At 34.1% G+C, this 27,907-nt stretch overlaps 1 protein-coding gene across 10 annotated transcripts in view; it reads right to left on the bottom strand.

Moving 5' to 3' along the window:
* Positions 1 to 332: 332 nt before the first annotated feature.
* Positions 333 to 27,907, bottom strand: part of MSI2 (musashi RNA binding protein 2) — a 375,769-nt gene continuing 348,194 nt past the window's right edge. For 8 of the 10 annotated variants that reach the window (XM_072415329.1, XM_072415322.1, XM_072415346.1 and 5 more), the window contains 3 exons: positions 24,787 to 24,995; positions 19,460 to 19,537; positions 333 to 8,964 (listed from right to left, as the gene is read on the bottom strand). In XM_072415329.1, the coding sequence (XP_072271430.1) occupies positions 19,496 to 19,537; positions 24,787 to 24,995 (251 nt within the window). In that variant the 3' untranslated portion in view covers positions 333 to 8,964; positions 19,460 to 19,495. The remainder of the gene's footprint in view (positions 8,965 to 19,459; positions 19,538 to 24,786; positions 24,996 to 27,907) is intronic. The other 2 variants (XM_072415355.1, XM_072415382.1) reach the window with 1 other exon arrangement.

The raw sequence follows: 27,907 nt of genomic DNA on the forward strand, positions 1-27,907 counted from the left end.
AAAGAAAAATTATTCAAAAACTAGCTAATAGGTTCAAGGGTATTGTATTGAGGTTTATCAAAGTTTTATAAACTGGTAAAAAAAATAGGTTTATTAAAACTCAGGTAAAGTGGGATTGGGTTGTGGTGGAACAATTTATTCCACAAAGTAGCTAGATAAAATCTCACAAAGCATACTTCATAAATCTTAAGGTCTTAAAGCTGTTAAATATAAACAAAAACAAACTGATAATGGCAGCATATTTCTACCATTTTAGCTCGACAGCTTTCATTTGAAATAACAGCAAAAGAAAGAACTTAAAACAATTTATTTTCACACAAAAAAAGACAAAGCACATTTCAAAACAGATTATTTTATTTATTCTTTTTTTGTTGTTGTCAGACAAACACATTGATTTCTGGACCACAGTAGAGGATGGAAACCTTTCACAAACTTATTTATTTGAAAATACAAATATAAAATTATACTTTCCACATCTATGATGTGAGAGACCCCCATCCACAAAGTATTTTACAACAAGGCTTCGAGAAGCCATACACAAAGACCTGAAAGATGCGATGCTTGAGAGATATATATATATAGATACATACATATGTATATATATAAAAAAAATAGTCACTACCAAAGTTCTCATCAGTTCGCACTAAAGTATAAAAGTAAGGGCTAGGTCTGCCACAGTGCCATTAAGTTAATTTGTGTTAAGATACGTAGAACCACCAGTGATACTTTGTTTGCCATTCTGAAAACCTAGGAATCTAGGGCTTAAACAATGTATAAGCTGCTAGATCCTCAACCTTCATTCATTTCAATAGAGGCACACATATCTTGCACTGGGTGCTTTGTGCAGTTTATATTAAGCATTGGAAACTCTTGTATTTCTTGTTATTCCCTATCTACCCTGTTAGATCGAAAAAACAAAACAAAAAAAATAATTGTAATTTATCAACAGAACACCACATTCTGACTGTTGAGTAAAACACAATAAGTTTGAATGGGCAACTTGGGTGACTTAATCTTTGTAGTTCTATTTAAGTTTCAGTTTATTTTTGGTAAAGTCATTACAGTGTTGAGAAGTATTGCTTAACATACGGAAATCTTAGTGTTTACACATAAGTAAATGGTTGGATTTCTGAACACCGTAAAACAGAATAGTATTTACAGAATACCTTGGTAAAGCAAAATAACATTGGCGCTGTCACAGATTCATCAAGTTCCTTAGAAAATCATTTTACATAAGTAACAGACATGGTAGATTCACCTTCAAAGGAATACCATACAAGACACTTATTTTTCAAGTTAAATACAAGTTAGTGTTTTTTGTAAACAGTTGTACATCACACAAACAATGGATGACTGGTTACCAATGTAATAAATAATATTGCTTAAGTCTTGTTTATGTTATGGCAAACATTTAAAACATCTGTGTGGCTACATCCCTAGCCCTCATTCACACTTAAGAATAAAAAATGGCATTTTACTCCTGAAAAACAAAAATAAAATACAAATTAGTACACCTTTCAGGTCGTCATAACCAACAATTACCCAACAGTTGAACTACTCTAGTACAATGTGCCTCATTCATCATTTGTAAACTGCTGTACAATGATAAACAGAATGACAGTGACAGAGCCATGCTACCTTAAAGTCCAAGCTACAAGTTTAACTTAAAGTGAACAAAATGAAACCTAGGAAAAAATAAAAAAAAAGATAGGTCAAGCTTCATTTTAACCAAGGGGATCGTGCTCATTTATTGGCTGGTTTTTGCTCTGAGAAGGTGGTTTGTGTAAAATAAATTTTAGAAGATTGTGTACTGTCTTCTGTTAAGGAAGCTGGAGCTATCTGAACACCTTGAAGTGTTGCAGTATTGTATTCGAATACTACATTATGAAATTTATTTTTTTAGTTTTTTTATACTGGTGTTTGCAAAATTAAAATAGGTCTACTTTTGGAAAAGATAAAAACTATTTCAAAGTCAGTTAAACTTTTTGCATCTTTGATTCATCCTTTTACATTCTATATAATGGATTCTTGGATTGTTTTAGATAGATTTTTTAGATTTTATGAATTTATAGTACTATGGTATCATGAAGTGTTTTAGTTCAACATTAGGAAGGCATTCAAAATAAATACCTAATCCATAGTGTCTAAACACAATAATAAAATAAAACAGACAAATGCTCACCACAAAGTTCAATGAAGGCCTAGCAGTCCTAGCAGGGGTTTACCTCAGGGTAATATGAAGGCGCTTTACTCATATATTTCATGGTAACAGTGCACTTAAAGAGTCCAGTATTGCTTGTACATTACTTGTTCAATTATACAAAGGCACTGATTAGCATGCGTGTGCCAATCTTTATCAAGAACTGTTTTCATGGATATCTAAATCTAACATTGTCGTTGGAAGTAAAACATGACATAAAATGGTTTCAGTAGTATTCAGTAGTTTCAGACATTACATGCTATAAAAAAGTAGGAAATGGAAAGTCGGCTAGTTGCAAAGAAAAAAAATCTACGTATCTAACACCTACAGGCAAAAGCTGACTGACATACCCAGTGCCATTAAAAAGCTACAAGTTGCTGCAACCTATACGACATCTCCGTCACCCACTTCACTATATCAGTTTTCTGCAAGTAAAGCTAAATATCCTCTGCAGTGAAAATCGGGATTCTAAAGTATATGAGAAAAAAAATCAAGACTAAGTACTAGAACTCAGTATGGACTGACCAGCTATTGTTAGATTTTTAGTAGTAAAATATTTTGTTTCGGAATATTTACCAAAATGTTAAAATGTTTTAGAACTTTGCACACATTTACCCAAAGGACTACATTCTAACAAATATCCTAGTATCATACCTACATTAGCTACAATACATACCAAAAAACAGTGTACATTTACCCACCCTGTGCCACCAGACGGTATGCAGAACTCTTCCCTTCTCACCCATTCACATGGTATGAAGGTTTTAGGCTTTGCGCTGACTAGAAATTCAAGCACAAATAGAAGCCTCCACCCTATTGTAAAAGAATCAATTACAGGGATTTTATCCATTCATATAACAGGAAATATTTTCCACATCTCTGCATATCTGTGTACTTATCTATTGATTTTGATGTGGGACTCCTTTAATTTATAATATAATTGTAGACTATAGTCTACTTTTTATATTTACTTTTATTTTCTACTTTTTTAATATTTTGCAGTGTTACTCAAATCACTTACATGTCTAGCTTAATAACATTTCCATTAATTGGTGCATTACTTAATTGTAAACATATGCAGAACTACCTTACTGCTGTCACCCTAACATGGAGTGTTTAGGTGCTGCAAATGACAAACTCGGATCCTCAACTTTAGTTAGAATCATGTGATGCTTACACAGGAACACTCTTTTCTGGGGCACAGGTAATTATTAAAGAGCTTATATATTTTTTATTATAATAAAAAAGAAGTGAGGTCAGTACAATTATCTTTATAAAGTCAACTTGCACACCTGTGATGTTAGGATCATAAAACAGCGTTAAGATGTCTGCTCTCGCATTTTGATATTACTTAAGATATATCTTAGAATCCTAAAAGCCAAAGTACTCCTATTATGCATTTATATTCACATTCTTAAGCCACCTCATCCTGCACACCAACCTGAATAAATTATGCTACTCAAATATTTGCCAAACAGGAAAGTGTTTGGTTGGGATGAAGTCTGGACACAGCAGAACCATACAAGCTCTGGCATCAGTCTGCATTACTTTCCAGTCCAGGTTCTGGGGGTTTCTTTGAAAACAATCTGGGACTACAAGCAAGCATCTAGAGGTTTCTGCTTAAATGGAAGAAAGAGGACCCATATTTACTATATTATACATATAGTATTACTTGACTACACACATTAGGATTTAGTTGGTCAAATTATCAAAAGTACAAAATTTAATATCCACCAAGTTATAGATGGGCCAGTTTAAAAAGAATTCATTTAAAATGCCCAAATATACCAATCAGCCAAAACATTAAAACTACTAACAGGTGAAGTGAATAACAAAGTCATAAAATGACATTTGTCAAAATGTAGGATCTATTAGGCAGCAAGTTATCAGCCTAAATGCAAGCTTTTACCAAATTATTACTCAATTCAATTGTGGGTAAAAAAAAACTACAGTGTTCATGTTGAAAAATGCCAACACTGGTGAATATTACAAGATAAACTTGGTTTTCCTAATTCCTTTTATAATAAAAAGGTGTGCTTGGTTTGATTGTACCTTATATTAGACTGTAGAACATTTGCCAAAATTTTCATTAAGCTAAAAAAAAAGGTAAAACATACAAGACTCAAAACAAATTTGAGGCTGCCAAATTGCATATTATTTATCTTCATACTCCACATATTTTTACTTAAATCTATCTTTACTTTTTAGAAAATGAAAAACTAGCAGAACTAATCCCTAACAGTGTACCATTGAAAGTATTTTTATACCTGTTATGTTAGTGCAAATGTCTGTTGGCGCTATCAGAAATTTAACTGTGCAGAACCCGATGGGAGCTCCTGAAGTTATTATTTAGCATTGTTCCCAGTTTGCTCTTTGGACTACATAACTTTCCCCCTATGATTCTTGTCCTGGAATGACAATGCTACTTTTCCATATATTTAGTCAGTGAATGTTTGTTACCCTGGAACATAAAATATAATAATGTCAGGAATTCTACCTGAAAGTAGGGGAACGAAAAAGAAAAATTCAGGACTCATTCTAAGGACTAGTAAGCTGCAATATATTACATTTTGTTCTTAGGTTTATATACACTTTATTCATCTTTTTTTCCCCAACCAGCAGAGAAGGAGAGTTTGTAATGGTACATATGGTGCCAACTTACATGACTGACCAGTAACAAATAGAAGAAAGGCTAAGGTCACTATAAAAAAATGAAATTGACTATAAGACAAAGTTTATGTTCATTACTATACTGAAGAATAGTTTGTAACATTCATATATTTATGCATCACATTACAATGATGGTATCAGTATATGTAAGTTCTGTCAGATCGGTGTCATTTAAAATAGCACCTATTGTCCTAGCAGCAAACAAACCAAACATAAATTAATTCCTTTGAGGTTTACAAAACTGTTAGATGTCACTGCTGCTATAAAAAAAACTGGCTATTTCACCCCAAATCATCTGCTCTAACATAGCTTATACTCTTGCACGACAGTCTTTATTTGTAGTAGATACACATAGGTGAACAAAAATAGATTCCAATTTAGTGCTGTACCACTTTAAAATTAAAAGAACACATTTGATGTACATATGCAATAGAGTCATTCTTAATCTATTAAAGAAAACTTAACAATACCATGCTAATAATGTATATGTGATATATAGATTTCAGGGAAATGTGTAGTTTGCTTCACTTCCAGCAGGCAAAAATAATACAAATAAATAAAATTTTATAGCTAAAAATTCAAAATACATTTTATGTCAATTCAGTTTCAGTATCCCTTGCACTTCATTTTGAATGTGCATTCAGAGAACATTGTTATTTGAAGGAAGATTTAGAACATATAGTAATGATAACAAAATATCTACATAGTAGCGGGTAATGTGATTGTCTTCTGAAATGACTTCCAGTTAATAAACAGCAGTCTTGGCATAAGAATCAGAAATGAATCTTATGCTACCATGAGAAAAGTTAATATTGCTTAAAACATTCACTGGTCAGCTGGTGGTCAGAAGTAATAAATATGAATTCTAATAACAATTCAAATGAATATAATTGCTAAAATAAAAGTCATATGCTACAGTAAAATTATTTCTTTAATTGTAATCGTCCTAAAACAATATTCTAATAGGAATATTTCTGATAAAGGTAACAATAAAACGATCAACTGATGCTGGTGTAGCAATCCAATCAGAAAACACAATTTCATAATTGTGTTTGTGGAGGCACGACCCTTTGCCCTTGAGTAAAATAAAGAGACAAACTTTGTGCTAGAAGAGTATACAAAACCATGAAAGCACTAGATGAATAGGGAACTAGAGCAAACCTTAATCTAGGCAGCCACATTTAGAAACATTTAGAAGGTTCCACATTTCATCTATGGGGCGATGGGAGTGTTATATAGAAACATGTAAAACATATTCACACAGATTATCTATTTTATCTGAGCATTCTTAAAAAAATATTTGTTTTATCTTAGTAAAATCATTTTATATACCATGCCTCCCTCTTTAAAAAATAAATTAAAAAATCCAGTTTTGCATATATAGCATTAGCATTTAAGGTAGTATGGCATTCCCCTTTTAAAAATCAAGGGAGGGTAGGGAGATCTGCAAAATGCCTATTAGAGATTGCCAGCATTTTTAGCATTGTGAGACCTTTGGTTAGTTGAAACCACTTCAGATCAATAAAATAACAGATAACATTTACTTCATTAAAAAAAAAAAAAAAAAAAAAAAAAAAAAAAAAAAAAAAACGAAAAAAAAAATAACTTTTAAAAAAAATCATTCTTTTTAAAGAAAGTTCTATCCTTACTGGTCCTAAATCTGAAGAACTACATCTAATTGTGTATGCAAGTTTAATTTCTACACATCTACCAATATTTTCTAGAAGAAAAGATAAAATGAATTTAGTATGTTAGTAACAAGAAAGCACACTTACATGACAGCCACTATTTACACTGCTTAGATACTGGTAAGGACAAAAGAATATTTCATGAGGTGACTGGGAATGGAAAGAAAATATTTATATATATGTAAATATATATATATATATATTTATAACATATGGAAGTACAGTACATTATCAACATTAACAAAATATTTGCTTTTAAAAAATCCCCTGACTTTAAAGATTAAACTTTGGGGAAAGACGTTCACTTTTTATATATATATATATTTTTTTTTTTAACTTTTTTAAATTACATATAGCTGTTTGGTTTGGTTTATTTAAAGTAATTTAATTAAATGCAAAAACAAAAATTGAATGTTAGCCAAAACAATTGCGTGTCTATTCACACATGGACAATAAAGGAAGATATTAAAAAAATGTTTCTTTTAAGTCAGTATGATCGCCCCCTATTCAGTTAACGTCTATATGTTTCTAGTTAAGGTATGATATCACTACTTGTTACTAAGGTTTATTAAAAAAAAAAAAAAAAAATAGGAGTGCAGCAGCTTTTGTCTCAGAAATGTAGCATTCAGTGTCTTTTACTGGCTGTATGAAAAGAAAAGTACCATTTTTTTACACGTAACAGTTAAAAAAAATATTAAAACTTGGTATATGTATATTTATATATATAAAAAAAATATCATACAACAGTAAGGTGTTAATGCCATATACACCAAGTCATACTTCTAGTTTGCTGTTGTAGGACTTTTAATTAATATAAAAAAATTAAATTAAAATATCCTTCATAAGTTTCCCCAGAGAGGACCAAAATATAAAACAGCCAAAATAGGTTTGTGCAAATAGGAAATTGTCAGTTTTCCCTACCAGTCACAGTGCAATGATGTTCAATACCTTTGTTATTATTATTTCTATAATAAATTATTTTTCTCTATTGTGATAGTTAGAGCACTGAGGTATTAAAACAATTGGTTTGCATTCCTAATTAGTGGGAAAAAAGAACAAAAAGAATATTATGTAACATAGGGTGAATAACGCCTTTCCTGTATGGCATATGTCAGTAAATGGAGACAACAAAACAAGAAGAAAAGTTAATACAAATATATAGAGCAGCTGAAATGACTGGACAATTCTTTGACCTAATTTTAAATATAGAGAAAAAAATGTATGCGCTTCAAATGTTTAAATACTTTAAATACTAAACTGTAGCTTTATTTTCATTCTGGGTATTTTTTTTCTTTATCCTCAAATCAACAAAAATAGAACTAGACTTTTAAGCTGTGCACATAGTTAAATAGGTAATATGCTGGTATGACGCTAGTACAGTTATCAGGTCTAAACAACTACACAACAAATTTAACAGTGTTAATCTAGCTAACAGGGCATATCATGGCAGCTCCTCTAGGGTTTAATTTTAACAATGCTGTTATCGATCCCCTTTATTGTTGAGAGATGCTACTGACTGCTTGCCCTTACAAAAAAAAAAATAGATATATATATATATTTTATTTCTCTTTCCTAAGAGTTTACATGTAGTTATGGAAGGTTATTTACAGCACTTCTGTTTGCTTTAAGAATGAATTTCATAAAACCTTAGAATATCACCTCTTTCAACAAGAAAAAAAAAGCACTTATATAAAAACCGAGGACTCAAAAATTTCTCGTCCTTAAGTTATTGCCGAAAATAGATATAATCAGTTTAACAAAGGGAGACATCACAAAAATTCTACATAATCACCTTAGTCAGCTGCTCTTTTACATTATGTACATCATGAAATTTACTTTACTTCAGTACCAAATAAAACCCTATCATAACATTCATCATGTGCTAAAATCCAACCTCATATGACTGTTCTCAGAATTCTTTTTTCCATTTTTCTTTTCTTCTTACGGACAGGTACCAAAGTGTTCATCTTATTCATAAGTTCAATCTCTTTTGAGCCATATTAATAATGAAAATAAAGACTTAAAATTCAACCGTTAATACCTCTACTATGGTTAGCTTGAACTAAACACAAATAGAAAGAAACTTTAAAAAGGGTGAACTAAAAACGTGACCCACAACCCCAATGCAAAAGGAACAAAAATAACAAAGCAACAATAAAAGCAATACAGGTATGCACATCATTTTCTTGTAAAGAAAAAAAAAAGCTATAGATTTTAGAGCACAGTAGGTTTATGAGATGAAGAGATTGAAACAGTTGCAGTCCCCAAAGTGCCATCTCTCCAGTTGTGTTTCTGTGTGTACCCCTTGTACTAGTAAAAATGTAGTACTCAAGGCCTGGTGACATCATCCCAACATGGGACCATTCAGAAACTTCGCCCGTTCTTGCCTGGGCATCCAGATAAATTCTACAGGAGGAAAAACAACAGAAGTGAGTTTACCTGATAAACACAGGTGTCAACAACTAAAATATTTACAAATGTTTGTGATAGATGAGTATTGACAGTTATTTTTTAACCAGGCAAACCATAAAATATTGTTTAAATGTATTATTTTTTTTTTACTTTCTATTCATGTCTTACGTTTTCATTTTAATTGATGACAAAATAGTATGGGACATTTAAGTTACTTTGAATGCCTGTGCCATTAATCTGAATGGCCAGCTCACAGGAGAGATCATCAAAATGTTTTTATTACAGTAAATAAATAGCCTTTGCACTGTACTGATTTGGACTAAATAACAAAAGGAAAGTCACACCAATCCTTATTTGCATGTAAAGCAATCCAGAGCATCTTTTGTAATTTGCTGGGCACTAATAGAGGGTCCAAAAATGTACGGTAATTCAATTCAATTACAAGCACTTCAAATCAACATTATTATTAATGAGTCAACACTGATAATATTACAGATAAAAAAGAAAAAAAAACCTGCAAGCAATTTAAAAGACATGAAAAAAGATTATGTCCTAAATGTTTGGTCCCTGATGTTTGTGCTAGAAGGCAGAAATGACTGTCTGTCTCAGGCTTCTATAGGCCTTGTCATAGAACATGCAAATAAGACTAAAATCATCATTTACACAATAAAAACATAAGCAAGTAGATAAATATATAGACAGCTTGATACATAAGATTTTTGTGTATGAAGGTACATCACAAATATGCAGTTCTTGCCTAAAGCTGATTATCATGCACCATAGCTTATTCTTATGGATTAACGATCGCCAACCGTGGTGGTCTGTGGCTCTCGATGGTGCACCCGCTGGGGGGGGGGGCGCATCAGCCACAGCCGCGGACAATGTCCCCGGTATAGACACAACCCACCCACTCCCCCATCGCATTGAGTGGGTGGGTTCTGGCATCATGATGTCACGCTTTACTAAAAGACATGGGTGGACAGTAAGTTTTTTTTTGTCTTGTTTTCCTGTCTTCAAACAAAAAATTCAAAGCTTAGAGTTATATAAGATTCTTGGATTTAAGAAAGAGGTCTCCAGACTCTGCATTTCTTGTGATAGGTAATATTCCTATTGTATTGTAATATGACACAACTGCATTCTAAATAGATATAGCCTGTACTAAAATATTCCACACATGCCTACCTTGAGTCTATGAAATCATATAGCACAAGCATCAGTTAATATAGTACTGATGTATGCAAAAGGATAACTAAAAATTTAAATAAGTAGTTCCTGTATTCTGTTTCTGTGAGTCTATTCACATAGTCTGAATGCAATGTTCTCCCCAGCCCCTTTTAGCTGGGTGCACTATCTGGAAATTGTCAGTAACCATTCGGCTGTTTTTGGGTGGTTACTAAAAACAATCACAGTACTGGGGCACTGGACAATTGGGGCATAATACATAGGATAATGGAAAAACGGGGAAATATTAAGAGGGTGGGCATTTTAAGGTTTGCACAAAGTATGTTGGTTGGAAAAAAAGTTACAGAATTAAAGGGGTTACTGGATTTCTATGGCAACAACAACCTGGAACACTAAACCTATTGTGTTGTGCAGTCCACTTTTTGACCATGCACCTTCAGCTTCTCCCCACCCAGTTGAAAAAACATTCTGAGGAGAACACTGTAATGTGACATATTAGCTTGACATCTTAAACATACAGATTTGTACTATCATCCAGAACCTTCTAAGGGCCTGTACACATGTCAAATTTCTGACACTGTAACTGTTACTGAGTTTTTGTGATTGTTTTAATGGACATTAGAACAAATAGCCCTATACACACAGCCCTGTTTATTTCTATAGGGAGGGGAAGGGGTAGAACAAATAGGACACATACCATATTTTTGGCCGAGATGATCACTAATGTTCATCTCTGGTTACCACGATCTAGTGTCAAGTCAAGTGCTCCCACAAATGCACTATATACAAATATGCCTTGCAAGGTTTTGTTTTTATTGTTTTTTTGCACTATGTTCCAACAAACAGGTAAAATAGCCTGTTTACATTCACATACAATGAGCAATACAAAAGCAAAAACATCCAATTCCTGTCACACGTAAATCCCTAGACCTACTCTAAACTAGAGTCAGGGAATAAATTTGGGGCCACAAAGGAAGCTGAATCAAATGGGGCTGGGAGTCCCTAACTTCAGACACAATCTCAAAGCAGCCCAGGTTGCTCAACTCTGTCGCATTACACTGCTATTAAACAAACTCCAATGGATAAACATAGAAGCTCAACCCAACTCCGTGTCCACAATTGCTTCTGTTATGTGGGTACCTTCCTGTATCCGACCTAAGACCACCTGCCCTGCCCTTCAGTACTCCTTGTCGGTGTGGGATAGACTGAAACACCATCCAGGCATAAACTTGTCCCACACACCCCTTGCTCCGCTTTGGGGGAACCCAGAGTTTCAGCTGGGCTTGTCACCCCACCAATTTGTGTAGTGGAGTAGCCACAACTTTTACAGAGTTTTCAACACCTAGTTCAAAATAAGGAAATGCTTTTGTACTCTGAGTACTTTTCGTACTCTGAGTACTTTCGTTATGCCCAGCTTCAATCATTTTTAAATTCAAAAATATCTAAGGGTGAACCTCCATATTGTAAAACGTCAGTGAACTACAGGTACTTTTGAAATGCCGAACTCTACGGGACAGATCTCATTCCACTACTACTTTTTGCTGGGAGCCTCCTCCAAGCTACAATATATAAAGGCTTGAGAAAAGGATTTACAGCAATAATGGGAGATGGAGGAGTGGATTGAAGTAGCACATAATGTATCTAAAGTTTCTTTTATTATTAGCCTGATTGAAATGAACTACAAAGCTCTTATGTGCTGGTATCCAGTCCCAACTAGCATTGCCCAGAAATTCCCGGGGTCCTCAGAATTTTTTTTTCAGGGGCTGCGAAAGAGCTGGAGACAAGGAGCATATCTGGTGGTCCTGGACGATTTTGCAGGAATTTTGGAAAAGAGTCTTTGTTCTTTTGTCACAGGTGACTCAAACCTCCCTTTCTCCCAGTTTAAAAAGCACCCTCCTAGGTAAGTTTGACAAGCCCTTGCCATAACTTACAAAGAAATTTTGCAATTATGCACTGCTGGCAGCCAAAATTACACTGGCAAAAGCATGGAAATCACCATCTATCCCGTTGGTCCAAGTCAAAACTAAACTAAATTGGATAATGGTGATGCTTACATGCACTCTCAAAGACACACCACGTCTTTGAATTTACCTGGGATCCATGGGTAGCTCAATGTTCCACAACATCGTTCCCTTCCTGATGTGGATATGCCCTCCATCTGCCTCCCTTTTAACCATTTTCTCTTCCCTATCTATTCTGTCATTTGGGACAAATAGAGACAAGAGTCCCTTTCACATGTTTGCTTTACAGGTCTACAATGGTTTTAAGCAGGTTTCTCTTTGTTTTATTGGAACTGCACTGTAAATGTTTCACCCATGTTTTGTTTTTATAACTTCTTTGTTAAAACAATACATTTGTGAATAAACATCTAATAAAAAAAAACATAAAAAAGACTCTCTTTTTTAAGGGACAACTGTACTTTCAAAGCCAGAAGGAAAGACTGAAACAGCTGCAGTTCCCAGAGTAAATTTTTTTTTTGGGTGTATATGTTTAGCAAGTAAATCTATCTATATACATACACACATAGACACACACACACACATATTTATATATACATATACACACACAATAGAAGGACAGTTATGTTTTTTTTATGTAATCTACAATAAAGGACAAAAAAGAAAAGATGTCTGCAAGTAGTTTGCAAATAAAAACTACTGAATACTGTATACATTTTTTTCATTACTTTAAAATTTGACTTTTGACACAAAGCATGAACATATGTTTCTTCAATTGTATAAAAGTGACACTGGAGAGAATGAAAAAATGAGGGTAACAAAGTAAAGGCAAAAAGCAGAAAACCCTCTAAGGGGGAAAGGGGTGGAAGGAGTTTGTAAGAGCCGATATAAGTTACCTAGGGATTAGACATTAAATAAAAATACATTTAACTGTTTTTTAAAGTGTTATTTAACGCAGGTCATAAAATGACAGTCCTAATAGCAGCAAATGTGGGATGGAGGGGTAGAGAACTCGTAAATGTATGATGTCTTCATTTATTATGCATCTGGAAGCTGCAAAATGAAGCACATTTAGTTTATTTTAACCCAATGTATTTTTTTTTAAATAAAGACAATCCCCAATGTAGCATTTTTTAGTTGTTACTATATTTCTGTGGGGGCTATAACATGTTTGAAGCCTTTATGCTATAAGAAGGCAATTTTATCCTTTATCTTTAAAATGTCTCTGATCCAGTCAGATCCTGAAACTTGTTCACTGGATTTGTAGATCTACAAAAACAATTAGTCTGCAAAAATCTGGTTTAAGGAAGAACTACTTATTGCGACAAGAACATGGGCATTAAGATCATAGGACATTAGGTCCAAATTCATAGTAGACCTACTTTTTCAGCGCAACTGATGAAAAAATAATAATGCCAGCCATGATAAAAAAAAATATAACACAAGGTACATACAAAGTACATAGGAGTGCGTAACTACATTAAAAAGATCTGAAATGTAGCTGTATGAAACAAATGGAAGGGAAAGCAAGGGAGTGAGCAAAGCCAAAGCCAGCTATTAATCTGTATGGTTTATAGGGCCACTACTCTTATCAAATTATAGAGGCACATTGGGCTCAATGAAGTCATTACCAAAGGTTCATATTTGTTTAATTCCTAGATCATTAGCATAGGAAATCAGAGAAGCTCTGCCATTCTAATTACTTTTGCTAATATAGTTTGCTTTTGTTCACCTTGTTTAGAGGCATAGCCAAAGCCAAAAATCCTGCTCTGCTAAATGCATGTTGATACAGGTATGGATTTCACACTCACTTCCCTCTTCTTCTAGAAAAATCACTTCTTCATCTCTTCCTTTGAATAAATGCATGGCACTGGCAAATTCTTTAAAAACCTCAAACAGTGTAAGATTAAAGAAGAGGCCTGTCTTGTTGGTGATGTAGTAATATGAACAAATATCTGCATTACCTTGCATGGGTATAGGTATATTATTTTAAATTACCAATAATTTAGTAAAATATTTACTTGAACATGTTTTACATCACATCAGTTTTGCAGCAATTTATTTACAATGCAGTGACACTGAGATTGACATGCATTTAGCATGCATTCCCACTGAATTCCTATTGGATTCGTATGGAGGCACATAGGCAGGTGGAATGCAAAGAAACCATTTAATCATTATATCTAAAAGCCCAAAGCTGTATGAAATATTTCAGTAGGGATTATTTCAATGGTAGGGTCTTCTGAAAGGAATTTTTAATCACCAGGACACACAAAGGTTAGAAACTTCAATTTTACACAGGCTTGCTTTGTAACTCTTTTCTCCAGCCACAGCTGTGTGATTTTAAAATCTCTTGGCCTTTAATATTCTCTAACATTCTGCCACTTACACATTAGAAGGTCAGGGAAGAAAAAACAAACCGTAACCTCAAAAGTATGGAAAGGCTTAAAAATATGCATTGGGGAATAAAGTCTAAAGTTCACTTTGTGTTTTAGGGAAAAAATGGCAAGTACTTATAAAATACTGGCAGATCAAATCAGCTACACTGTAATTTTCACACGTTGGTAGCAGAGCAATTTTTCAAAATGAAGGAAGCAGCCAAAATGCCTAAATATTATTGCAGCTTCACAAGAGAAAATTAGTTTAATACTCAAATATAAAATCTTTTTTATTCCAGAACGAGGTGCTTGAAGTACGTTGTGAATAACAGGAATGCAGGCATTTATGCAAAATGACTAGAATTTACAAGGAAATGTACTGTGATGAATTTAAACATCTGGTTATTTCTTTATTTTCTTCTAAGGTAATCGCTTAACAGTGTTCTCTCAGACAAGCATAGAGAGCAGTTTGTGAAGTACTTTTGACTTTGGTGTAGTATCTTGTTAAGACAAATAAGGATAAGCTGATAAAGGATACTTAGCATAATAGGGTGCTTATACCACAATGCAGAAGACAATAAAATTAGCGTGTAAATTATATAATCTCATAAATTACAGTGATGAGGGAAAGTAATTGAAAAGTAACAGAAGAAAATCATTTTTCAAATGTAAATACATTTATAAATTATGTCGGATCTTTGGCCATCTTGATTGGCCAGGCTGAAATTATGTAAATCCTAGGCAGGCAGGGAAGGGGGGGGGGGGGTTATTCATTCACAGCAGTGTAACAGGAATGCTTTATTGCAGAAGGGATATTACTTGGCCCTTGTAAACTGGTATTGTCCTGCATTCTACTAAACACTGCTGGAAGGCGTGGGTGGAACTGAAAAGAGCTTTTACATTATTTCTCTAAACTGCTGAAAATAAAGCAATACTTTATTACCCTCAAAAGCTGTGGGTGGAGCGAAGCATTGCTATCCACTGTGCAACCAGTAGGCATAAGTAGGGCAGGAGAAGTGATATAATCTGAAGGTCTTTTATTGATCACATCCATAGTTAATACAGTGATCTGCACGTATAGCATTTTGTGTTTGTACATTGCTCTTCCAAATTGTCCATTTATCACGGTTTGTTTGTTTTGAACGTTATGTATTTTAAGAAGCATGAGCAGATGAGTGATTTCACTGCAGAATGACAAGCATTCTCATTCCATCAACGGAATGTCATATTCAAAAGTTCTACTTGCAGGACCAGAATTTATTAACAAAATGATCCAGGGTAACTTAGAAAAACAGAAAGCTGATGTGGGCAGCCTATATCACACATGTGATTTAATTGTTTGACAAAATGTCTGCATTAATTTGTGACATAACTCTTTAAAAAGATGCTAATTTTAGTTTTATAAAAAAAAAATTTCCTGTGCATTATCAAAGCTGAATAAATAATCATCTAAAACTATATATTACGGCTAACCTTGCAAATAATCACTGGCTTCTTCAAAGAAACAGAAAAAGGCAAGACATGCTTTTTATGCACTTTCCAAAAAATAAATTTGACTGGACTGACCCTTAACAATCTAATTAGAAGCATGTGAATTTAGGATACGTATATGGTTAACAAATTATGCTTCTAACATCATAACTTTGATTGGTAAATGTAAGCAGGAGTCCAACAGAAATAGCACAGAACAAAAAGACTCATCCAAAATGAACTAGAGAAAAGGTTAGAAAACTGGCAACATTCCATATACATCATGCAAAGGTGATGTGTTCATTTGGATTTTGTATAGTTTATTTTTTCATAGGTTTCATAATTATTATTAGAGAAATGTCATCAAAGAAATATTGACATATTACTTCATCATTCATTTAGGTATTCATTGTGCTTTGAGAAATAAGCTGACAGCCACTGAAATGTGCAGTGTTTATTAGGCGATAGATATAATTTAAACATTTACTGGTTCATTGAGGTGTCGTTCTTGAAGAGGCTTTGTGGGTAAAAATTAAGTTTGTTATGAATGAGGTATTGCAGTGCAATGCACCAAAGAACTGCCCATGTGTATGCAGGATCTATTGTTATGAATTAACAAATGGAAGCCTTAATCATGACCCTTAAAGTTCATGTAACCTTAGTTAGGTATTAGGTTAAAAACTAGGTTAGGATGTCAGGGTTTGTTTAGAGAAAGGTTTAGGTTAAGAATTTTGTTTGAAGATAATCAGTTACCAGTGGCTATTCATAATCTAAATTTCCACTTGAATGATTATAAAATTGCATCTTTACCTCTGTGATTAATTGATATTTGATTATCTAATGTGTTAGTTGTCAGTCATAACCTCATTTGGGATACAGGCCCGTTTCAATGGGTGCCTTACAGCTTTATACTGAGCTGGTCTGACAAAAAATCCAGCAAAAAATATTAGCATACAATTCTATCCCCAAGAGAACCCACTGGTTATCACAAATGGTTACGTTTTGAGTTTTACTAGGCTTGGAATTTTATGAAGGTATTAGCTGATGAATAGAGGAGCCCTGACAAATTGAACAAGAAATTGTAGCTAAATCATTCCCTTCAACCCCTTGGAATGCTTTGCAGCAAACTCTGTCAATCAGTGGTCTGATTCCATAAGTAATTTAACTTGAGAGTTTAGGACACCAAAATGCTCAGCTAACTCCCATTTCTATTCTATTCTACAACTCAATTGCAACATTTGCTTTGTGTCTGTGCCACGTACAACCATGCAAAATAGTGTGGTGTCCATATTACAAACCTACAATGAGATAGCTATATGTTCAGAGACATTTTGACTTTTTCCATTCAGGCAAGTGAAAGCATGGAAAGCCAACTGACCAACCTATTGATGCTAACCTCTCCAGAGATCCCACTGGCACTCCTTACCTTATGTCTCAGCTGGTGCAAAACAAATGGTGTTGCTAGTTATGAGGGGAGAATGTGATCTCTCAAAATGCAGTGTCTGAGCCTAGCAGCTGATAGCTAGGCCTCAGCACTGTCCAATGGCAGAGAAGGTGATGTCCTACTGCCATCCTGAATAAGGTATAGGCTTTACACAAACATTGTTCACTTTGACCTAAAAGGGAAAAACAAAAATCTTTTTTAAGCTGTAACTGCTAATACTTCCAGCTCTTTCTGGAAATATACTTTTCTGATGCCCCTAGGTTTCCTTTGAAGACTCAGCATCTCTACAAACCTGCCACCATTGTAAACAAAACTGGAAGATACTTGGAAGAAACTGAATAACCTTTTTAATTAAATTCTTCATACGCATGCTAGGAGAATGCACTACAAATGTTGACGATGAGGCTCAGTTAAACATACTTTGTTTGCAGTACAAGTGCTTTTGATAGACTGAAGAATGAAATATAATTTGTGGCATTAGTAGAAAGGGGCGTTATTCAAAGAGTTGCAACTGCAATATGATACACATAGTTGGCTCTGATGCCCCACTTTAACAAAACTCCTGCGGCAATTGGTAAAAAACAAAAGTGCTATAAATAAAGTGTTCAGCTTTACTTGTTTTAAACACAGCAAAGATCAGCAAAGTCATTAACAATAGTACCTCAGAAAATAAAGCCTCCTGACCTTTGACTTCTGGAAATGTGTATGGGATGTACAGATAATTTACATGTATCCGCCCTGAAACATCCAATTGTTGGATTTATAAGATAAATGATAGGGTTAAAAAAAAATAAATGTGGAGTAGACAAACTGAAAGAAAAGGTGGTGGGATTTCTGACTCCATTGGAGCCACCCATCTTTGGGGTCTTTCACCCCTCTCCCCAATTTTTCTTTTCTTTTACAGGTCAAGTTTTTGGGAAAGTGGACTAGTTAAAGGTCTGTATAAAACAGATGTTTGACTGGATAATATGTTAGTTTAAATCAATAAAGCTGTGGCCTTTCCCTTTCCACAAACATAATGTGGTCTGGGGGTTCAGGAAAACACAGAGGGTAGGGAGGATTTTTAGGACCAATTGTCAGCAATCAGGGACATTTAAAGACTTTTTAAACACATAGCACATCATGAGGAAATGGAAAAGGGAAATTCACTTCTTTAAAATAATAGGTTTAATAAGTTTCTAAAAAATATGATTTCTAGGATATAATTTTATGTTTGCCATACAATCAAGGTCTCTTTGCACAACCCCTGTCCCATTAGAGTTTGTGCATGTGTTCTTTATCAGGCATTTATTAAAACAACCTATAAAAGAAGGGCTGCAAACAGTCTATAGCACATTCGGTGTATGTTCAAGTCTTGTTTTTTGCCAAAAAAACTTCTATTTGTGGTTATCAGTGTTTTATTTCTCATACTGTGTGTGCATAACTACTGTTCTTTACATGTGAACTTTAAAATATGTTGGTCCTACATGTAATATGACTGTGTTACCACCAGTTTTTATGTGGTACCACCAGTTTTTTAATTGCAACTTTGAAAAAGGAACAATGCAGACTGTCAGAATTATATGGCAAAGAAACTGATACAAAACAACAAAAATATACAATTATCATGGGACATACACACTTCAATGTCTTACTTATGTTAAAACAACTGCATTTCTATAGAATTCTGATTTGGTAGATCTGTCAGAATTTCCATTTCAGTGACTATATACAAACTTACAGCTAGAATCTTACTGGTTGCAATGCATACTGATTTGCAATAATAATTGATAATGTTTTTTTTTTTTTTACGAGAACTGTCCTTTAACAATGCAGAAAAGAATCAGATTTGGTTTCCAATTGTATAGTAAAGTCCCCTGTACAGTGGAAAAGGCTGATTGCGCTGTACAGTAGAAGCAAACGTAACAATAGATAGGAGCTATGGTATTATGAAAAGTGAGACAGTTGTTAGACACTAAAAAAGGTTATAAAGGTGACACAGTTATGAAATGATCAAAAGGAGAAAGCAGATTACATGAATATACTTCCATAAAATAAAATGGTAGAAATAAGAATACCTCAAAGTGAGATGGCAACCAACCACCTGAAACGTTTCAATGGTATCCATTTGTAAAAGCCGTTGCAATCAAAGGCCCCTAAAAGTGTACAATTGTTGAGTTTGTCAGTGGCCTAATAAACAGGAACAGATCTATGCAGTTCATGTAGATATTTTGCAGGGCTGGCATGAATGTGCATTTTTCATAAATAATGCTGCTGATTCACAGAGTCCATTTATTAACTTTATACTCTGCACAGCACAGCTGTGCCAGTGGTGCATGTGGTAAGGAAAATTAACATCTCTATTGGTTTAGTCAATAGTTAGGCAACCAGTAGCTGCTGCTGCGAATTTTAACACAACAGCTGGGAAGCCATGGATTGCTTAGCATGTCTTCGAAAAATGCATGAACTACAAGGAAAACCCCAGAAAGAAAAGCTGCCAATCTTCCCTCATCTGTGCGTTGTAATGGTCCTACAGAGAAATATTAGTAGAGTGAAACTGCAAGCTGAAGACTATGCTTTCATCTGAGCAGCCCAGAGGTCACACCAGTCAAGCTTTAAAGCACAGAGGGCTTTTCTGGTAGGTGAGGTATGAAATGAAACAAGTTTGGAGGGGTGAGAAAGGGTAATTTACCTTAGTACTGATGTTAGCTGGATGGTAATGCTTCCGATTTGATAGTACAAGCTAACTAGACGAGATTTTGGGGTTACTATGGTGACATGATAATCGGAAGAGGAATTCGTCCAGGTTCAAAGGGTTAGTGATTGAACTGACACTGTTCAAGGAAATGCAGCAAATGCTAAGACACAAAAACTGTATGGAGATTGTGCAAAAAGGATATAAAATGCTGTGGAATATATTTTACTCATTTTAAAAGAGTGTTCAAACCCAGAAAACCTACAGGCTGGCAAAACTCTAGTAATTATTCAAAGCAGGATTAGCCTGTCTGCATTTGTGTTCACTGTTAAATGAAACACTTGAAATAGGCCCCCACAGGCTTATAATTATTGCACTAGACGGAAATGAGTTGCATCATTGATGCTATGGCAGAAATGGTTACATTTTTCTGAGTGATTTCACTGTATTGGATATAGGTATAGGTCAACAATTGTGCTGTAATAATATATAATATGTGCTGGATGATAAAAGGACCACACAGTAGTCAGTTAATATTTAGAAATTTAAAATTAAAATATCTAGCATATGGTTAGAGATGCTCTTACATACAACCAGAGCCATGGTATAATAAAACATTGAATCACTGTAGGTTATATAAAACACTAAAGGTTATTGCATCAAAAAACTGCATGTTGTACTGCATTACTGTACTTCTTAACCAAGGCATGCCAAAGTTATCTGTCATCGATATTCTTAAAATTTTACCTGCAGCATAATTGAGTTAAGAAAATGGATACTTCAAGTGCTAATTTGTTAAGATGTGGGAGTTTTGAATTATTTCTATTAGACAAATCAAAGGAAAAAACCGAAGCACAATGAAAGGAGAATCCAATCTGTAAAATGTGGAAACCAGTTTTTTTATTTTCCACACTTTCTGCTGCATTTTACTACTTATTTCAATGGTGATTTTGTTAGGCCAGTTGGAGAAATTGTGCAGGGGCACTTCACAGGGGATACCTCTGAAAAAGCAGTGTCATATATTATTATTTTAAAAGGAAAACAATTAGCCCTATAACATTACTGTTATGGGTTGTTCTGGTTTCAGTAACTTTAACTTTTACATTAATCAACATTAACAACTTATTGGGGTTGATTTAATAAAAAAGTTTGGGTTGTTCACTTAAATCACATTACATTTCCTGGTATGGTTTGGGTATTCTTTGTGGATTTTCACCATGCTCACCAAGTTTAGTGAATTAACCCTTGGAGAGTAATAATTCACTCTAAATCAAATTAGAAAATCAACCCCACTGATTCCCAAAGACTACAGCAACTGGTTCACTGATGGTACTTTAATGTCTGACAGAATGGGGATAATAAGGTATGGCTTGAGAAGTAAATGTCAAGCTAACCATTACTTTGAAATGTATTTGAAAGTTGAATATGAATGACATTTCTGTCTTAAATTTTAATGAGTATATTTTCAAATCAAAAGTCAAATATATTTAAACTGATACCAAATATAAGCAATCTAGGTAAAAATGTTGGCCTTTAAGTAAAATGACTTTGGTAAAGGAAATAGTGAACTTGTTTGACAACAAAGATGACATATCTTTAACTTGAAAAGCTAAGATGTACAGTAATGATGTTGGAAAACATAATGTAAATTGAAGGGAGTCAATAATCCTAAAAACAAAATCCCAAATGTGTTTTAGTTTCTAAGTTTCATTACCTTCATCATGCAATTTCACCATTTACCTTTTCTGCCACCATTATTAATTGTGTGATGAGTATTAAGACTTGCAGCTTAAGATAATAAAATGCACATCCATGCCATCATACTGCATACTGTACAGAAACACTTTGCAGTCTGAAACATAATGCATGCAAACTGGCCAAGTTACATTTCTTTTTTATACATCATTGTGGCACAGCGGAACAACACAATTTTTTTTTTTCATTGCCTTCAAATAGGTTAGTATTCCATTTAAGCCTTGCAAATGTAAACAGTCAGAACATAAAATTATTAGTTAGACAGTAAATCAAAACATGCATGCAAACAGATCTTTTCACTAAAATTCAGTTCCCTGCTCTACAAATGGGGGAAACACTTTTCAGCAATAATGAAGAGTGCATCTACCCTCTCATTGTCCTAGGCGACCTGGTACAAAAAATTTAACAATACAGGTAACAAAAAATGCACAGAATCTGGCATACTATTACTTGATATCATTATTCTCATTTTCATTATTCTGTGGTTTCTTGAGTTAAAATTTTGATACATATTTACCAACATAAAGAGGTGCACAAGGCTTTGTATGCTTTGAAAGCATGATGCTTTGTTACTGCAATTATATTTGGTATTTTAGAGTTCTTTAAAGCTACTTCCCATAGAAGCACAAAGAAGGACAAATGGTCTATTGAGGCAGAATGCATTACTGTAACTGTAGTGAACATGTTTAGTTGGTTTAAACTCATGTGCAGTAACTCCTTATTTGTGTTAACTTGATTGTCAATTTGCAGAGCAGTGTAGACTGTTAGCACAGTTACAGTATTACAATTTATGATACAAAGCTGCCAACACCTTGGTGAAAGTAAACTATTAAAGTAGGATTTTCTCATACTTTGAGGAAGATTTTGAATACTTTTATCCTCAATTAGAGGTGCAATAAATATTAAAATCTATGGTTGAGGCCAAATATTGAGTAAAATATGGTCACAGAGAACTTAATGGATGAATGAGTAAGAGCCAATAGTTTCTATTGCTTTCATATTACTAGATACATTTAAGGCAGTGAAGTGTGCAGGTTTGAAACAAGTCTATTAGTAATCTCACAGAAAGATATAAAACAAAAGGGTTTTGTGCCAATAGGTTAAGTGAGATCCATAATGAAAAGTGCATGTAATATACTCATTGCTATAGCAATAAATGTGTTAACAGAGCAAAGATTCGTGAAACAGGGGTTAAAAATCTAGTCTTTTTCCGTCTTTGTTATACATTTATCTAGTATATTTGAAGTAAGAGGTTTTATCTTCAAGGTACCACATAAAAAAGGCTATCTACAATCCACACAATTATGTTTGATATGATGGTGAGAATCAGCTAGTGTCTAAAATCTGATGGCAAAAAATGATTTTCTTTTAATGACAGGGCTTTGGTGAATATGTTGACACATAAAACACATCAATAGGACACTTAGAAGGTATAGTTGAAACGTTCAGGTGCATTCTAATCAGAGTGACCTGGGTTCCCAGAAGAGTAGAATGTTTTAATTGGGAGACAAAGATCAACTCTATCTGCTACTGGGTATCACCCAGATCTGCCATTTTTTATGCTACATTTAAAGATTATGGTGGGCAGGTTGGAGCCAGTATCCACAGGAGCTGAACTTTGCTTCCTCACCAGAGCATATCACTTTTCTGGAGCGCAGTACAATACATCAGAAAAAGGATGCTGGTGGTGGAGATGCCTACACTTATAAGTGTCTGTTTCATATGTCCACATATTACCATAAATTATTTATTGGATTAAATGTAGTGCCAAGAAAATATCTGAACCTATCTGATTTTCTCTGTTATTGCAAATTTTGGACACTGAATGTTTATAACAATTTAGTTTAAACAAATATAAATTACCTAAAGGTATAAATGGCATTTGGAATGATTTTTAAAGAAATTTCCCCAATATAGTTTATTGTTTGCACAGCCTTTGGTCATGTTTTCCTCCAAATGATATCACTCTACCACCACTATAGAAGAAATTTAACAAATGCTTCCTTACAATTGTATTATACTCAGGTGAAGATTAAGATAAATGTCATACTCTCATATAATGTCACACTACCCCTAATCTACCCTAATAGTAAAAAAGATGACTTGGTCTTTGTAGATTTAGAAAATTGATGTTTGTTGGGAAGTCTAAAGTTATTTAGAACTTTACTGTTTTTTAATTGTGTTTCTTGTCTGTGGTTTAGTAGTGTCAAAGCCGAAGAAATGGCTGGTAGCTTTCCCACTTTGAAAATTATATTATGTGCTTGTTGAATCTCTATTCAGCCAAGTTGCCTCCTATGGCAAGGGTCAAAATAAGTGAGACTTATACTGAGCTGTGCGAAAGATAATCAACCCTCACTGTATTTAATTATTTCACTGTAACAACCTTAATTTTATTAAATCATTTTCCCAGGGGCAAATATGTTTTCACGCACGCTTAGTTGATTAACTTTCCTGATGAGTCAAAAAAATATTTGTTCAGCAATAATAATATATGATTTTAGTTATACCCTTAAAAACATTCAGTATTACAAAATTTGCAATAATAAGTGAACCAAGAAAAGGATAAAATACCATTTCTAGAAAACTGAATGCAAACTGTAGTCAGTACAACCTCTTAAAAATCAAGGAAATATTTACTTCCACCAACTCCAATGTTAAAACTTTAAAAAGTTTGTGGCAGCAGTAATTTCTTTAATTAATTACACTCCCCTGGCAACCTGGCACTCAGTATTTGGTCAGTTTTGCTTACAAACAAGTCAAGAAGTTTGAATAGCAAAAAGGTTATAAAAAGCAACATGCAGGAACCTAAACTCCTAAGACTGCTTAAGATTCCACTCTAGTCAAAAGAATCTAATGATCATATTGAAAAGCTCATATCTCCATTTAAAAGGTTAGTCTTAAATATATTAAACAAATATTGAACAGTACACAATATGGATTAAACAAGACACTTACAGCAATTCCATGGCCAAAGCCAGAACCCGGTTGAGGACTTGCTGCGCTAATGTAGTTACCAACACCCGAGTCTTGGTTGGCTGTTCCATAGAGATCAGCGACAGGGCCTGGGCTGTTAGCCCCTGGAAATCCACCAGGTCGAGCTGGATTGGTGCCTGCTGGTGAAGCGGGTGCGCCATAATTCGGTTGAGCACTGTAGCTATTCAGGACTGGTGTGCAGAGAATAAAGCCAAGTATGAGAGCAGAAGCATGGCATGCTGTTATTACAAAGTAAACAGAACATACTAATAACAGCCAGATGCTATAGAGAAAGCCTGGGTTTCACTTTCACTAATATTCAGTCAAGGCCATGCGAAACAAGATCACATATTCAATGTAAATGACAGCCCACACTACCACTGGACAAGCTTTTACATAAAACAAAAAAAAACCTGATGACATCCATGAAACAACAATCATTCCATGGTCTATTACTCAACATTGTGACGTAGTTTATCTAACCCTTATACAGAATCAGGTCTTCAAATACAGTCAGTCCTACAATCACAGTGGTTTGTTTTACAATTTTTTCAGAAGAATGGTATATGGAGATAACATTCACATCCCATGCAAACTACAAAGGGACTAGACCTAATTCAATGGTGTGTTTAGATCCATGACAAGAGGCTTGTTTGCAGCCTGTCTACTGGCTACATTTTTAATAATTTAAAATATAGAAGAAGAAATTATGAACATAGCTGAAAAGAAAAACAAATTACAACAAAATATTACAAATGAAAGGCATATTCCAGGAGACATATAAAGGGCATTCTCATGAGGGCATGATTTTATATAATGACTTTTGTTTTGGAAAAATATGATTGAACTATATATTTACACATTAAAGTATGTTAAGTCTGAGTTTTTTTGGCTAAACATTTGAAAATGTCAAAACATTTGCCAAATGTGATTTCATTTATAGTTATACCCTTTAAACTAAAAACACAGTTTCTAAAATAAAAAATGCTATTTTTATAAAATCATACTTGCCACTTTTGAGAATGTCCATTAACTAAGCCTACCTATGTATATATTTATATAAATATGTGGTCATGCCTGTAAAGCTATCCTTAGGCTGCACATGCACAATGAGTTTCAATCAAAAAATTATTACAAAAAGACTGATGTACAAAAATGTACATTTATGTTGATTATTCTTCAATGTTTGTGCATATGGGTAAGAAAGGGAAAGGACACGTGTAGTGGCTTGCCTTGGAAGGATTCAACAACAATCAGCAAAGATTACCCTGGCTATTGAAATCTTCCTCCAAGCAAGTTTAACTAGGATCAGTAATGGGAACTACAGACTTATGACCACTGCCTAATCATTGCCTAATCACTTAGTTTGGGCAAATGCTTTCATTTAGACATACCAGAGACATCTTTAATTTGTCCTGTACATGTACATGCCTTGGCAATGTAAGGTCCTATTCACACCTATATGCTTGTGCATATGAGTAAGGAAAAAAAAGGACACACATGTAGTGGCTTGCCTTGGGAGGATTCAACGACAATCAGCTAGAAATATGCAGCCTGGCCAATAAATTCTTCCTCCAAGCAAGTTTATCCAAGATCATGAATAGGATTTCCAGACATAGAACCACGATTGCCCAATCTAAAGTTGGTTTGGACAAGTGTTTTCTTAAAGAAATAATGGGGACACCTTAAAATTGCTCTGGGTGCATTCATGAGAACATTTCTTAGACTTAAGGTCACCAGAACATGTATATAGCTAGGAAATATTACTAACCCCGCCTCATTTAGGTTAAAGGAGTAGCCGCCCCCCTTATAATATGATAAACAAGCAAAAAACGATAGAAAGCTGGGTTTTAGTGCGGCAAATGAAAAGTATATTGAGCAATAGTAATTAGATGAAAGCGTAGCTTTCATAAAAACATGTTAAACAATCAAGTAAGTTTTCTTCAGGTAGGTAGGCTTCTTCAGGGGATATAATGAGACTGTTTGCACAATGGATAATTGTGGGATTTCCTCTTATGGAAGGAGGTACTCTTTATTAGTTGGATATAATCCAAGCAATATCAGGTCCTGGCAGAGAGAGGTGGCAGGGAATCAGGATGTACCGATTTTGTCAGATAGTTCCTGGCTGCTATTTTTTAGAGGGTGTGACTGCTGTTGATCGGAACATGGTTGACCACTGGAGGTCCAAACTGCTGAAACCCTGTATGAAAACAGCAATTTAGCACTCCAGTTTGCTGTTACCACAGGACAGCATTAATACACCATTAGGCACAAACAGCAGCAAAATTTAATTGTGCTTTATAGTTCATGTATACATGAAGTACATGTATATGTAGAAGTCAATATGACTCTATATATAAATGTGCTTCTCAATTTAAAAATGATAAAAAATATGTATTAAAACTATGTGCAGAAAAGGTTTGATCCACCTAGAACCTAAGACCTTTTTGAAAAAAAGAAAAAGGTCTTTTCAACACACCTGAGAAACACCAAACACACCATGTACTGTATATTTTTTAAGTATTATATAACTAAAGTATCAAGAAATATTGTGATGCCTTCATTATATGGCTACTTCAAGCTGTAGAGCTTCTTAAACAATAAAGGAAAACAAAACAGAGTTCTGTTTGTAATCTGTTATATCTTACAAGAAAAGGCTTGGCAAAATAAATTCTAAATATACACAATAAACACAGCAGCCCAACTCTTTAGATAAAATCTAAGATTGCTTAGGGGCACAACAGCTTTCGAAAGCTTACATAGAAAGCAGTCAATTTATTTAGCAGATGTGAAAAAGTAATAATCTAATGTTATGAAACATACTAATGCAATCCATTTGCCCAGTAGAATGTTAATGCAGAACACAAACCAAATGGAAAGGCGGCTACAGTCTTACAGCAATGATAGAAAATAGGATTGGCTGAAAAGAACTAGGCCTAAGGCATAAATGTACTCAAAGCACTGTTAAAATATGAGCGTTTTATCCAGAAGAGCAGAATATATATATATATATACACAAAGACACATCCTTGAAAAGTTATCTGAAATTAATAAATATGCTACAAGATGCATAACATATATATTATTTTGGAAATTCTCTACT

This window comes from Pyxicephalus adspersus, chromosome 1, assembly GCF_032062135.1.
Source record: "Pyxicephalus adspersus chromosome 1, UCB_Pads_2.0, whole genome shotgun sequence".
Taxonomy (NCBI): Eukaryota; Metazoa; Chordata; class Amphibia; order Anura; family Pyxicephalidae; genus Pyxicephalus; species Pyxicephalus adspersus.